The sequence below is a fragment of the Rhineura floridana genome, chromosome 5 (genome assembly GCF_030035675.1).
Source record: "Rhineura floridana isolate rRhiFlo1 chromosome 5, rRhiFlo1.hap2, whole genome shotgun sequence".
NCBI lineage: Eukaryota > Metazoa > Chordata > Lepidosauria > Squamata > Rhineuridae > Rhineura > Rhineura floridana.
Window position 1 is genome coordinate 124874583 of NC_084484.1, and position 15652 is coordinate 124890234.

The following is a 15652-nucleotide window of genomic DNA, read 5'->3' on the forward strand; positions in this document are numbered from 1 at the left end:
ACTGCCCTGTTCTAATCATTACAATTTGATGACTGCCTAGTTATGTGTTGGGAAGCTCAGGCAGCAAGTTTTGTAGACTATAAGGTTTCATCTTCTCCCTCATCCTCTCACCTTCCAAAAATAAGAATACACAAGATTGATTTTGCCCTATAATGAAAACTAAACTAATGCTAAGGCCAGTTACTGAGAGTAGGTTTCACCAGATACTGTACAATGGAACTTATTTTTGAAAAACATGCATAGAATTGCATTGGATATTATCCTTAATACAATGAAAAGTACTTGGCTTTTATTATATATATATCTGGAAGTACTTTTTCTTTAAAAAAAAAGTTAAAAATCATGCAGATTCAATTCTGATCCATCCTTTTCCTGCTATTGTGCAGTCCTAAACCATTCTGTCCCAAGGTTTTTGTGTAATATGAAATCGTACAAGCCGTGCCTCTTTGTATGTTAGGACTGCCAGAGGATGATCTCCTACAGTGCTTATGCTCTTACTGTAGAAGGATGCAGCCAGTTCCAGCAGCTGTTTCAGTAGTTTTGCATCACAGTGGCTAGAGAAGGATACACTAAAGGGAGTGCTGGGAGTAGCATGATCTAAGCTGGCAAAGTAGAAATGGAGGGCTGCATCATTTGACAGGCCAAGTGGGGATGGGAGTGACCAGTCTGTACAAGTTGAAACAGATTTATTGAACTTTTCAATAAGTCTTTTTAAAAATTGAGTTTAATGCAACTTCCTGCTGATGAATAGTGAGATTGTGATATATTGGAGATGTGAGGACAGCCTTTTTTAAAAACATTAACTGCCACTGGTCTTCAACAAGCAGCTCGTTTTGGTGCCAAATGTAAATGTCTGACTTGCATGTGCACTTCTTGCATTCCCAGCTTAACATGCAAAGAGAAAAGTTACACCTATTCCATTTCAGCAGGCTCTGATACACCTTCCTGAAGAGCTGATCACAAATGCTACCTTTGTACCCAAGAAATGCAAAAAGCACTCTTCCAGTGCTTCTGTTCTAATAATGTACCAAAGCATATAAGACTTTTTCAGGCATGACACTAAACACAGTGCTTTTGAGCCCCTCTCACACAACTTGTGTCGTAAATGTGGAATATAGAATATTTAGGGAAAAGAAACTAAATTGAGTTTTTCATTATATGGCAATTGTCAAACACAAAACAGCAATCCTATGAAGTTATACAGATCTGTATAGGGTCATAACCTTAAACTGCTCTAAAATACCTTTTAGGATGCATCACTTCTGAATGGTGTTAATTTAGTATAATGATTAATGGAATGAATGATGGGATGCTAAGTTCAAATATCACCTCAGTCATGAATGCACGGGATGGCCACAGGCAAATCACCATTTCTCAGCGTCCTCCTTGCAATAAGAGAATTATATTGTTCTGCTTTATAAGAATCTTGAAAGGGTTACTGAGACAATATAGGAAAGTATTTTGAGTTCTTATGTCAAGTGAAAGCTCTATATACATACAAATTATTATTCATATGCCACAGAGCCAGTGTGGTGTAGTGGTTAAGGTGCTGGACTACAACCTGGGAGACCAGGGTTTGAATCCCCACACAGCCATGAAGTCTTGGGCTAGTTAGTCACTGCCTCAGAGGAAGGCAATGGTAAGCCCCCTCTGAAAGCCACTTACCATGAAAACCCTATTCACAGGGTAGCCGTAATTAGGGATCGACTTGCAGTCCATTTCCACAGAAATCCTATGGGTTTTTATTTATTGTAGGCTTTACGCTTTGGAAGTGCAGGGCGTCGTTGCTGTTCCTCAGTGGTCAGATGCAAAAGGCTCCTGAGCCTTTAATAGTTGTATAAAAGAAGGTATTGTAACCGTTTCTGTACCTATGCAAATGACACCTTCTGAAACTCCGTCTCTTATAGCTGGCCACCCTAGGCGACAGTCCTCAATAGCATCTTGCTACTCGGCTCTTAACCTCAAATCACTTCGACTTAACCGCAATAAGGGGTGATAGGGAAAGAAAAGAGGCGAACGCTGCATGTCTGCAAGGTAAACTCCAGAACAGCTTGCAAGATTTTCGGGGGTGGGGGAGGAAAACATCGCCTCTGAGCGCTCCCACTTTGCAGAATCAAGTGAGAAAGTTTTCCAGGCTCCAGGGAAGCTTCAGGTGCACTGCGTCCTCCAGGGCGGCAGGGCGGCGCGTCCCCATTTCGCCCAGTTCCGCTAAGGCTGAGGGAAAGGAAAAGGCGCCAGGAGAAGCGGAGGAGCCCAGCTCCATTGATTTCCGTCGCTTGGCGGCTTCGCCATGGATTCGCTCTCCCGAGCCTCGGCCGACGGAAGCGCTGGCCTGGCTCCCGCGCTGGCCGCGGAGCAGTCAGACGCGAGGCTTTGGCCTGTGGGTTGGCCGCCGCAGCCTTCGGACTCGGGATGGGAAAGACTGCGGGAGGTCTTCCGCCGAGAGTGAGTCCTGCCTGAGGCACACAAGTAGGAGGGAGTTTTGTAAAATGCAAGGCGCGCTTGTCCGAATCAGACTCCTTCCCTTCGCGTATCCTATACTGCAGTAGCGCCTTTTTGTACTTGAAGGCTCGCTGCGCACGCTCAGAGGCAGGCGCTCAGCACCTTTTTGTTTCACCGGGTTTCAGGGCATGTTCAGCATTGAAAAGAAGTTCCGGCCCAAAGAGAAGTCCTCAGTACAGTATCTGGCTTAGGGTCAGTCTACCCTTCCTATAGGGAGCAGACACGCCATGCTGTCATTTTACAAGTGCTGCTAGAAAGACTGTAAATCTTAAACGTGAGCGTGTGTTAGGAGCGGTAGCATTATGGATGGTGTGGTACTTGCCCTGTGTGCTTCTAAAGTCCTGGAATGAAAGATTCCGAGTGCCACTTTTGAAAACATGGAAAAAATGGAAATGGGCTGCCTTCTAGTCGATTCCGACTTATGGCAATCCTATGAATAGGGTTTTCATGGTAAGCGGTACTGAGAGGGGGTTTACCATTGCCTCCCTCTGAGGCTGAGAGGCACACCCAGTGAGCTTCATGGCTGTATGGGTCTGGATCCTATTTTGAAATGTAGTTGAACTGCTGTCGACTTCAGAAGACTGATGGCAGCTGCCTGCTCTCTCTTCCTCCGGTGTGGCCCTGAGGCTATTAGAAGCGTTGGTTTTCCATTAACTACAGTTTGAGGTTGCATCTAAACTTGGATAAACTGTAGTTTACTCAGTGATTTATTGAAACAAACCAACTTTGTAAAACACATTTAGGCGTTGGCTTGTTTCAGTAAACCATAGTTAAGAAGGCCCAGTTTATCCAGCTTTGGTCATAGTGCTAGCGGTTAACTAATTTTGGTAGCCCTTTTTGGTCAAGCCAACAGTTGTAGTCACCAGCTCCTCCTGAAGGAAAGACTGGAGGAAATGTGTGCTGTGGGGCTCTGTGCCCCTTCAGGCACCACGGTGCACCTCTTCAGGCAGTGGTGCCCAGCATCCTCCTTCCCCCATTTGGCTTTATGAAGGGAAAGGCTGGGTAGGACTTGTTGGGTGCTGCCGCCTGAAGGTGCAGGCAGAGTAGGCTTAGCAGCTTCCTTTGGACAATAGCTCTCAACTCTCTTGTCCTTTTCTGAGGGAAAGACCCGGGGTTGGGGGGGAAGCATATGCTTTTGAGTGCAGCCTGAAGGTCCACAAATAAATAAACCGTAAGATAACATAACACATGGCACCTGCATCCAGCAGTGACTAACACTCTTCCCCGCCCATCTTTCTTGCTCTGGAGCAGGAAAAGTCCATTGGGGAGGTGGGCTCCCAGTTCATCTCTTTGTAGCTGAGCTTCTTTGGCCATGCAGGTGCCAGACAATATCTGGCTTTCCTCCCAATTCCAGCCTAGGGGAGGTAGTGGGAATTGCTAGGCAAATGCTTGAATAATCCCACCCCCTTCTGCAGCTTCAAAGTTAAGAGGAATGTTGGACATTTGTTACACTTGCAGATGACAGCACTGAACTTGTCATAGTGAGTGTATTTGATAAAGACTTTATAATGTTGAGTTGTGGTTATTTAAAACTGAACGCAAAAGTGTCCAGTCTTGCAATCATGTAAACCTATTATGCAAATATAGCCACTGATATTTTTCAGCTTGACCTTATAATTGCTAAAAATCTTTCAGACTGATTTTGCAAGCTGAATTTTTGCAAGCTTTACAGACATTCTCAGCCTCTGTTGATAATGTTGCTTCATTTAATGCTGATGCTGTGTTACGGGTGACGGGGATTTTTGAAGGATAAGGATGACTTCATAGAAACCATGTCAGACAATTCCTGAAGACTGAATTTTCATGAAGCATTTTCTTTTGCAGTGAACAAAATCAATATTCAGAAGAAATTGTTAATATCATCAAAGCAACATTTTCAGGCGGTATTATTGGCTTGGTCTATGGAGGTGTACCTGGTTTTATATATGCCAAGAAACGGTACATTGAACAAAGTGAAGGAGAGATTTACCACAATCGTCTGGATGCTGCGGTATGCACAATATCTGGCATGGTAGAGCATATTGAATCTATCTAAATCTGGATAGTTTTTAAGCTTTACCTTGATGACTTGCATGTGGAAAAGAACCATGGTTGTGGTGAATAACACATTCAGTGTGTGCCACTGTGAAAAAGTCAAATCTTGTTTTAAGGATCATTAGAAAAGGGATTGGAAGCATAACTACCAATATCATAGTACCATTATACAAATCTGTGGTGCAACCATACTTGGAATGTTGTGTACAATTCTTGTCACTTCACCCTAAAAAGTATATTGTAAAGCTTGAAAACTTGCAGAAAAGGGCAACCAAAATGATCAAGTGGCTGGGGCACTTTCCCTGTGAGAAAAGGCTATGATGTTTTGCGCTTTTTAGTTTAGAAGAAAGGTGAGTAAATGGGGGATGCGATGTATAAAATTATGTTTGGTGTGAAAAAATGAATAGAGAGAATTTTTTCTTCCTCTAGAACTTCATTGCTTATCCAGTGAAGTTGAAAGATTCATGAGAAACAAAAGGATGCACGTCTTCATGTTATGCATAGTTACAAGTGTGGAATTCGCTACCACAATATGTAGTAATGGCTGTCATGGAGAACAAGGCTATTAATGGTGACTAGTCATGATGGCTATGCACTACCTCTATTATTGGAGTTGGTATTTCATGTGCTACCTGGGGGCTTTCTATAGACATTAGGTTAACCTCTGTGAAAACAGGAAGCTAAGTATCATTGACAGACTTTTCATATTGCTTTAGATAATTCACTGGAGACAGTTCATATATTCAACTCTGAGCCAAGTTTTGAAAAATTAAATAATAAAATATCAAGTTATGTACATACAAATTAGTTGTATGTTTTGGCAACAGTGAAGCCAGCTGACTTGTTTTTGTTGCAAGGGCCCCGTCCATAAAGGCACAGCTGGGGATGTGCATGCAAAAGCAAACGAACGTGAGAGAGGGGAGATCTTGGGCTTGTCTTAGATTCATTTTGCTTCTAGGCAAATAGTTTAGTCCTTATATAGGATATCTTACTAGCAGGCCTCATTTTCTCATTAATATCAGCAAAAATATTTTTAAATTTGTAGCATGGATTGACAGTGGTTGTTACTCAGTGTGAATCCTACTCAGAGTAGACCCATTGAAGTTAATTAACATGGCTAATGTATGTTCATTAATTTCAGTTGGTCTACTCTGCTTAGGACTTGGTTGAATACAACCCAATGTCTTTAAAATGGTACTTTTGACATTTTCTCTATAGCAATCTGCACATCGTGCAGCAGCCAGAGGTTTCATCCGTTATGGCTGGCGTTGGAGCTGGAGAGTTGCTGCCTTTGTAGCAATATTCAAGTAAGCGTGCCTGTTATTAGTCAATGTTCCAGATGAATTACACAGGTAGAAAACTTTTTAAAAATATTACCATTGTCACTCCTGGGAACACTTAACTTGCAAGATGAGACAGTTTAAATAAAACTGCCTATTGATGAACCCTCTTAGGACCAATTTCCAGGCAGGAATTTGAAGATACAGTTTACAAAGCCAGCCACATGTACCTTGCCCAAGATTATGAATGGGTGCCAGACAGAGACGGCAGTCGGGTCATTGACTGGTTGCATGAACCACCTGCCCCAATTGCACTTTTGGAGCTGATGTCATGCAAGTGTGTGCATTCCTGTCAACTGCCAAACTGCTCGTCTATCCAGTGGTTTTACTTGCATTGCTATGTGCAAACTACAGTCATGTACCAACCAGAAAAAGACAGATGTAGACTTTGCAGTTGAATCTGAGGACTCAGAAGATAACTGCATTGGTGACAAGCATTAAAATTAAATTTAAGAAAAATTCAATGTTAGATGATAACATTGTAACATTTGTAAATAAAACATGTATACTGAACAATTGCTAAACTCACAAAAACTGTTAGATACCTCTTTGCAGTAACACTAAATTACCTGTTATCCATACATTGGGTAAAATTGCATAAAATGTGGATACGCTCAAATATGTCTAACTATGGCATATCAGAATTAATTTATTTGTGCTATGGCTTGTTGGAAAGGCAAAAGAGTACCGTACAATTTTCTAATATACTTTAGGTGCAGATCTGGATCTGATAAAGTGTCATATGAAGTAAACTGTATAAAAATGAGGACAAATAATAACTTTTTTCTTGATGTATGGGTTGTGTCATGAAAATGGATAAGGTTATTATTACAATTAGTTATTTGTAAGATAATTCATTAGCTTTCCAATGCAGTTTTAAATTTTAAAATGGGATGCTTTGTTTATACGTTAAAGGTTAAATTGGAAGAATTAGAAAAGAATTATAGAAAAAAGATGGTGTTGACCATTTTGATGACATTGTAAAAAGCTTAAGCAGCCAGTCGGAATGGGCTATCAAAAGAAAATACAGCCCAGAGACATACACCTTTAAAAAAAATCATCACGAAGATTTGCCACCTTACATGATACTGATCTGTCAATTTTCAGCTCTTGTCTCACGGATTATGTATTTCATTATATTATTGCCCAGGGTGGCAAACAAAACACTCTAAAACATCTTAAAAACAGACTTTAAAATGTGTTAAAACAAAACATCTTTAAAAACATATTAAAACAAACATCATTAAAAAAAACATGCTTTAAAAACATCTTAAAAAGCAGTTCCAACATAGCCGCAGACTGGGATAAAGTCTGTACTTAAAAGGCTTGTTGAAAGAGGAACGTCTTCAGTAGGCCCTGAAAAGATAACAAGAGATTGTATGTGTCTGATATTTAAGGGGAGGGAATTCCAAAAGGTAGGTGCCACAGCACTAAAGGTCCGCTTCCTGTGTTGTGCAGAATGGACCTTCTGATAAGATGGTATCTGCGGGAGGTCCCCACCTGTAAAGTGCATGATCGACTGGGTATATAAGGGGTAAGACGATATTTCAGGTAGCCTATTATACATGGTAATCCTTCCCTGGCTTCCTCTGGGAGGAAGGGTGGAATATAAATTTAATAAATATCTTTGTTTATTAAAATTTAAGAGCCACATCTATTGCTCCATCTAGTTTCACCTCTAGTCCCACCCACCATTGGCATGCAGCCCTTGGAAGCTTGCCCATAAAGGAGTGTGGCCTGTGGGCTGAAAAAAGTTTCCTATCCCTGATTTTGTGTGTATGGTCTGAAATATTACACCCAGACCTACTGCTTTCAACCAGAATCTCCCCCAAATTTAATATGGAGATTGATTATTATTAATATATTTCATTCAATGAATTGTTCGTGCAATATATGCAACTGTATGCAAAGGAAACTCTTACATTGCAATCCCATGCACACTGAATTTAGGAGCAAGCTCCATTGCACCCATTGGGAAATTATTTCTGAGTAAACATGTTTAGGATTGTGCTATTTGTCATTTTGTATTTTTTGAGATGTAGCAGCTTTTTTATATCAGATCCAGAGATAGACTTTCCTTTATTTCTTTTAGTCTGTCAGTCATAATTAAAATGTCCAGTTATTTAAAAATCTTTCTGTCAGTTAATTGAAGTTGTCCCTGAAGTTGGAATGTCACGTTCATTATCCAAACTAAAGCCTGCTATGTACATAACTTTTCTCTGTTTAGATAAGAATCTGTGTAGGAAAAAAAGTGTATTATTATTGTGGTTCAAAATACTCAGCACATCTTGGATGGGAAGAGTTGATAAATATTTTTAGTCAGGAATTGTAGGTTGCCATATGGACCTTCAGAAATATTTTTTTCTTCCATTACAATACAATTCCTTTATTCGACCTTTTGGTCAGCTTAAAACATGGTATACAAAAATATACATGTAGCAATATGCTATATGGCATTTTATTTAATACACAGTTTTAAATTTGGTCATAGATTAATAAAATTGGATAAAAACATTAAAACTTTGATTTATTATTTAAATTTCTATAGGTTTAAGATTAAGCGTTTATTAATAAAGTTTATATAACCTTTCTAATTTATATCCATTGTTTAGTTTTTCTTGTTAATCCTTGTTTTTCTTTTTCGCACAGCACAGTGAGCGTTGGTCTGTCTGTGTACCGTGATAAAAATGCCCTCAGTCACTTTGCCATTGCAGGAGGTGAGACTGCTAGCTTGAATGCTCTTTTTTGAATGAGCCAGGAAAGTTGCTTAGAGAAGGTTAGTGCCAGAGCTCAAGAGTCTTGCTTCTTGGACTATTAAGCTGTATTTTTGGACCCTAATTAAGTTCAAAAATATGTTTTGTTGTCTGAAATGAAAAAAATAAATTTCTTAACCAGGCTGATCTTTGAAATTGGCATTTCTGTCCTGCTTATTTTAGAGAAACTCATTTCCAGATGTATGCACGTATGATGACAGTATTAATATTGTACAAGCTATAGTGATTCTTGGGTAAAATGTTCTTAAAGGATTATAAAGTTAGAGGATTAGACTTAGGTTACAATCCTATTCTCACTTACCAGGTAGTAAGTCCCATTGAACTCACTGGAACCTACATCCAAGTAGATATGTAAAGGATTGCTGTCAAGTCATGTTAAATGTGAATGGATAATTGGGAATCCACTAAAGGAGATGAATAGTCTCAGTCTCTTTAATTGTCAGATTTTACTACTAAATGAATCTTATCTTTAGAGAAGCAATTTTTGGCTAGCTCGGAAAAGTACTGTAAGTGGATCCTGATTTGTATTTTTGTACATGCAGGAATTAAATCTTATAATTAAAAACACTTGAAATATCAACTTAATTCCTGCCCTAATTTTTCTGTTAGTGCATTGTGCTGCTGTGAAACTGCTACAGTTCTCTGACATAGAAATGGCTCTTTTGAACCACAGAAATAGATCAGAAACTTATATAGAAAAATTCTTACAGGTGATAAGGTAAAGACAACAGTTCACCAAGTCCTGCTTTGTAATTTCATTTTATTTCAGCTGGGTTTGTGCTGAGTTCCACATAAACCTCATGTAAAGGTACTTCTCATAGATTCTGCTTGGCATCCTGTGGTGTTTTTTTTTACATTTTTCCAAATTGTGTTGACCCATTTTTAAACGTTATTATGACAACTCCAAGGGGTAATTAATGATCTACTTAGATATCTTTAGTAAGAACACAAGAAAGTATTTTTGTGGGAGAGGAATTTCACCTTATTAGGAGACTTTTTTTATCAACATCTCACTTTTGTGAAAGCCCCAAAGCTGATCATTTCAATGCATTCCTGTCATATTTATTAAATCTAGTTGTAGTGTATGACCTGTCAGCATTCCCAGCTTGTATCTACTTCTTGTTCTTAAACAGAATTAGGATTTCTTTTTAATTCATAAGGGAGCACCAGATTGCCTAAAGCCTGCATATATGATAGGCAGCAGCAGCTGCCATTTACATAAACCTGGAAGGAACTACTAACCTCCCTTTCACAAAAGTGAACCATAACAGTTTTGACTTGAATGTGTTGTAGGAGACAGTTGCTTATGCCTGACACTATTAGATTTTTGCCATAGATGGTAATCATTATACTGATTGCTTATAGTACTCAACTTTTGTAATAAGCAAAAACTTTTAAAATCAGTTCAAACTGCAAACTGCTTTCTAAGTTGTCCTGACAGCATATAGATTTCCCAGGTTGTGCTCTAAGATGGGACAGTTTTACACATTAGTTACTGCAGAAAATACAGATGTTATCACAATGTTTCCAACAGCATATGCTTTAAGTGTGGACACCATACACACATGTAGATGAGTGTTTTAAGGCATACATACGGTGTCTGTATATATTTGCTGCAGGAAACACTGGTGTTTTCTCTCTCTCTATAAAAATGGAAGTGTCTTGCTGTGTAGTTTGCAGCACCATAGACAGGTGGCACTGTAAACTGCAGCATGAACACTTCTTCCCTAACTGCACGCCACTTGCACCACCTGCTGCCACCTGCCTTGGCAAGCAGACAAAGTGGTGGCAGCGGCGGCAGCCTTGGCAAGCGAGCAAGCAACCAAGCGAGCAAGCAGGTGGCCTAGGCATGATGGTTATGTGGCAGCCGCCTGGGTGTGTGGGCATGGCCGGAGGCAGGTGTGTGGGCATGGCCGGAGGCTGGTGTGTGGTCTAGGAGGATGGCCCTAGTGGAGCTTGTCCAGGGGAGGCGGTAGCTTAGGGTGTTGTCGAACAGCGTGGGCATGTGGGTCTAGGTATGCTGTGTGGTGGCAGTGTTTCTTTGGGGTGGTGCGGGGCAGCAGAGTGGGGTTGCCTGGGGGTGGGTGGGAGAAGTGGTGGGTTGGTGGGGGGGGCAGGGGTTGCTGAGTGGCCTGGGTGATCAGTGAGTGGAACACATGGGCAGAGCCCCCATAGTCTTTCATAAAATTGTAATTTTTGGAGCTATCCATAGCTGAATCTATAGTGTGTAATCCTGGAGCTGAATCTAATTTCACAAGATAGGGGAAGGGGAGGCAGAAGGAATGCCAGTATAGCTGTCTTAGTGTGGTTGAGTCTTCTTTCAAACATCCTTTGCATGATCTGATTCTATTCTTATTTATTTCTAGCTTGCACAGGAGGCTTGTTCAGAATGCACTTGGGCTTGAGAGGTTTGGCTGGAGGCAGCATTTTTGGAATGTTGTTGGGGTAGGTTGCTCACATGTGCGTGCACACATAGTTACATGGCAATATTTGAATCTTGGTTGGATTTTATTGAGACATTCCCTCTTCTGTTTAGCCTTAAACCTCTTCTGTTTTCCTACTCAATTTTTCTTAATCTATTTAATTGGAAATTGGTTTTTCTTTGTATGCTAATGTTTATTTTGAGAATCAGTTAGGCTATAGTTCAGCGCAAGCACAGTGGATTGGAGCAGTTTAAGAGAGAGAGAGAGGAGAGAGTTTACCTGTAAAGGAGCAGCCTTCTACCCTGCTTTAAATCACTGAGACATCAGACTTGGTTAAAATAAGAAAAGCTACTTTATTTATAGAAATACATAGTTGATAGGAAAGGCAGTCTAGTTCTAACTAACTCAGTTGGAGGTGCAAAGACCAGGCTTGGTCATTGCCTCCATGCTACAGGAGAGAGAGACAAAGGCAAGATGTCTCCTCTCCCTTTGGTGTTTGGAGAAGAAGCAGGAGGAAGGGGCATTTTGGAAGGATTGGTCGGTTTCCCTCAAGAGTATCAGTTTACACAGAAGGAAGGAAGACAGGTAGGTGAGTACTGGTACTCCTAGCCAGCTGAAGGATTCTCTCTGATCTCCCCTCAGGCATGCACATCACCCAAACTGGAGTTGTAATCTTCCAAACAGTTTAAATGGGCAGAAGTACTGATTTCTTTAAAACAGAAATGTATAGATTGCTGTGATGGGTGAATTTTCAATTTGGAAAATATGTCCTTTTGTTTTCAGTCAGCTTTTCCGCCCAGCGTGCTTTTGGTTAAATGCTTAGTACATGTAGGTTCTACCTTTAGAGCATTGGTTTAATGGTGAAATTAAACTCAGAATCATGTTTTCTAATTATGAGAACAGAATGATGGATTCCTTTTCCAGATCTGGGACACTTGGTTCAGCTGCACTACATCAATAGTTCTGATGTATGTTGAATGCTAGATGGTATGGGTAGGGCAATGTATTCTACAAAAAGATTAAGGGAAGAGGAAACATTTATTTATGGTTGATAGTGGAATTGAATTCCTATTTTGCAATTGCTTTTTAAAACAAAATGGATTAATCAGGGAAGGGGCAGATGCAAGAACTGGCAGAGATAGTACATCGATCATTATGTGACTCCCCCCCCCATTCACAGCTGCTGTCTGTAATAAAGTTCTCCATATGGCAACATTTACTTCCTGTGTTGTCTTACAGTTTACCTGCAGGAGCATTACTGATGTCAATGCAAAATCTTGCTGGCGAAACCTTGATTGAGAGAAGAAAACGGGAGAGAAGGGAGCTATATGAACAGAAGCTGGCAGAGTGGTAAGGGACCAGTGCTGTTCCATTTTAATTGCTAACTGTCTGAGCCAGAGTGGATTGCCTCTTTCTACCTGAAAGCAAATGCAACTCAGTCTGTTTGCCTCTAGGAATGCTGCACAGTGACTCTAGCCCTTCTCACTAGTGATGTGACATGCTGCTCTTGACACTGACCAAAAGTAACCTTTTGTTGAGTTTGAATTTTCTAGTTCTGCATTTTCTGGAGCTTTTGCTTATCTGAACTGGTAGATCCAGAAATACCCATGTGCTATTGGTGAGGCCCCTGACTTGGCATTAGAATTGTTTGTAAAATCCTCTCAAAATCTATGCAACTGGCACAACCAGAAAATTCCATTGTTATTAGTCTGCTGTGTCTTGTGATCTCATAAGAACATAAAAAGAGCCTTCTGGATCAGGCCAGTGGCCCATCTAGTCCAGCATCCTGTTCTCACAGTGGTCAACCAGGTGCCTGGGGGAAACCCACAAGCAGGAGCTGAGTGAAAAGAGCACCCCCCTCCTGCACTGTCCAGCAACTGGTATTTGGAAGCATACTGCCTCCGACTATGGAGGCAGAGTATAGCCATCATGGCTAGTAGCAACTGATAGCCTTATCCTCCATGAATTTGTCTAATCCAAGCCATCCAAGTTGGTGACCATCACTGCCTCTTGTGGAAACAAATTCCATAGTTTGTGCTGCATGAAGAAGTACTTTCTTTTGTACTTCCAACATTCAGCTTCATTGGATGTCCAAGAGTTCTGGCGCTATAAGAGAGGGAGAAAAACATCAACTTTCTCCATGCCATGCATACTTTTATATACTTCTATCGTGTCACCTCTTACTTGCCTTTTCTCTAAACTAAAAAGCCCCAAATGCTGTAACCTTTCCTCATTAGGGAGTTGTTCCATCCTCCTGATCATTTTGGTTGCCCTTTTCTGAAACTTTTCCAGCTCTACAATAATCCTTTTTGAGGTGAGGCAACCAGAACTGTACACTGTTTTCCAAATGTGGCCACACCATAGCTTTATGTAACGGCATTATGATATCGGCAGTTTTCAGTATCTTAATGGAATTTACTTTTTTCGTAGCTGCCATATACTGGGTTGACATCTTCATCGAGCTATCCGCTACAATCCCAAGGTCTTGTTCCTGGTCAGTCACCACCAGTTCAGACCTCATGAGCATTTATGTGAAATTAAGATTTTTTTTGCTCCAATATGTTTAACTCTACACAATTGAATCTCAAGGGTTGGTTACACCCATATTGGAGTTATGCTTTCCCAAAGTAACTAACAATGTAAGTAATTCTAAATGATGAAAGAGCATCATCCTGATTTCCCCCAGATGTTTTGGACTACAACTCCCATCAGCCTGAGCTAGGAGGATCAACAGTCAGTGGTCAGGGATGATGATAGTAATAGTCCAATAACATCTGGAGGGCACTAGGTTGGGGAAGGCTGGCAGGGGGAATAATGTCAAATTAATTTTCCACTAGAGCACACTGATTAGAAAGCATTAATTCTGTTCCACTTTGTTGTATTGCATGTAGTATTTCCCTACATAGTTTCTGTGTTGGCTTTCTCACCTTTGATGCTGGTTTTAAAGTTATACCCCCCTGAACAGAAATACATCAGGGGAGGAGAACATTTGAAAACTACAAACAGCCTTCCAGATTGTAGAAAATAACTTTTAGGCACTACCTGATGCAAGGTGAACCCAGCACAGGAAAGAGGAATCTATTTGCCAGGGGAAAAGGGCAAACTATGGCGGTTCCAAAGACTAGAAAAAAAGAAGCAGGAAAAGTGCACTAAAAGGAGGGCAGAACAGCAGCTCTTTAGGACCCCAAGGTTCCTATTGCCTGGTGTCAAACAACTCACTTACTAGTCACATCTCTGACTTCACTCATTGACTAATAACACTGACAGGCAAGAGTAACCAAGCTGGCTCATTTTACATAAATCTCTTAGAAGGGTACTGTACATTTTGCTGTATAACATTCTTTCTAGGAGGGCTAGAGAGTTAAATCTTCTTTAAAATGAAAGTTCAGATTCAGGGCTACCTGCTGGGGGCACCACTGAAGGCCTTCATGGGTGCTATAATGCCTGTGGGCAATGGATTGGTGACCTGTGGCATATATATATTGGAGGATGTTCAGGTGAATAACCTCTTTATTGCATGGCTGATGTTACTGAGTCCTGTTAAAGGGTTCCCAGAATATATGAAGGGGCATAACTGGCTTGCTAAAGAGCTTAGTTCCTGCATCAATGTACGTATTGGGTGGTATACTGCTGATAATGATGAGCAATTTCAAATCGGAGAGTGGATTGTCTGTAAGGAAAGACTAGTTTTCATGTTGAGGATGGTGTGAAGGAATAGCCTCTTTCTAAGACCATTAGTTGTAGTCCGCTCATGATATGTCAATGATAAATGGATTATCTTCGAACTCCAATGGTAGCAGTTATACGAGGACATGATATGTAGTTTTGTTCTCTTCTCAAAAATTCAACCTTTTTTTGTTTTAGGAATACCCGTCTCATCATCACTGAGAACATCTCAAAAGAAACAGACGATATACTTCAGGAAGGAGCTTCCCCCAGATCATGAGTGGAAATCAGCTGTCTTTGTATTGTTACTCTTAACAAGTTTTCCTTATGCCCTTACTACTCAGGACACAAACTCTCAAGAAAAGCACCTAGATTCGGTCAGGTAATATCAGAGAATGAAAAGATCAACTTCAAATGAATTAAAGCTGCTTCTTTAATTGGAGAGGAATAAACCTGAATACTTCTCTGGTTATATTAAGTTCAGAATTCCCTTTTGATGGGATATCCTGCCTGTGATAACATAGGAATATTAAAGATGTCTTCAGGGATGAGTTGGTAGGCTGAACAGTGGAGTGAACTCTAAAATAATAAAGGACTTCAAAAACAATTATTTGAAATTTTCATATTAATTGGTATATGAATTCTTGGGTTTCATGCTCCTCCCTCTTGAATATTGCAGCTCGGGAGGACCTCTTTCAGAAATTAAAATCAATGTTCAGTGTGGAGTGAATTAAGTAATTGATCTTCATAGGCAAGTGTTGCCTGGCATATTTTTCTTCATAGGTCATGTGGTACCTAACACTTTCAAAGTATATGTGGCTTAATAAATACCATAGGGTTGTGTGTCTTGTGTCCAAATAAATCCAAATCTTACAGCAATCCAAACTCTTGTTCAGCCAAACAAAACAAATTT

General features: G+C 40.4%; 1 protein-coding gene across 1 annotated transcript; it reads left to right on the top strand.

Annotated features, from left to right (window-relative positions):
- The first annotated feature begins 2222 nt into the window (after window positions 1-2222).
- TIMMDC1 (translocase of inner mitochondrial membrane domain containing 1) lies at window positions 2223-15346 on the top strand. Its single transcript, XM_061627993.1, has 7 exons — window positions 2223-2445; window positions 4327-4492; window positions 5755-5843; window positions 8526-8593; window positions 11017-11095; window positions 12313-12423; window positions 14938-15346. Exons 1-7 carry the CDS (start codon window positions 2291-2293, stop codon window positions 15017-15019), a joined length of 750 nt encoding a protein of 249 aa, XP_061483977.1. The 5' UTR covers window positions 2223-2290; the 3' UTR covers window positions 15020-15346.
- Window positions 15347-15652: the final 306 nt, after the last annotated feature.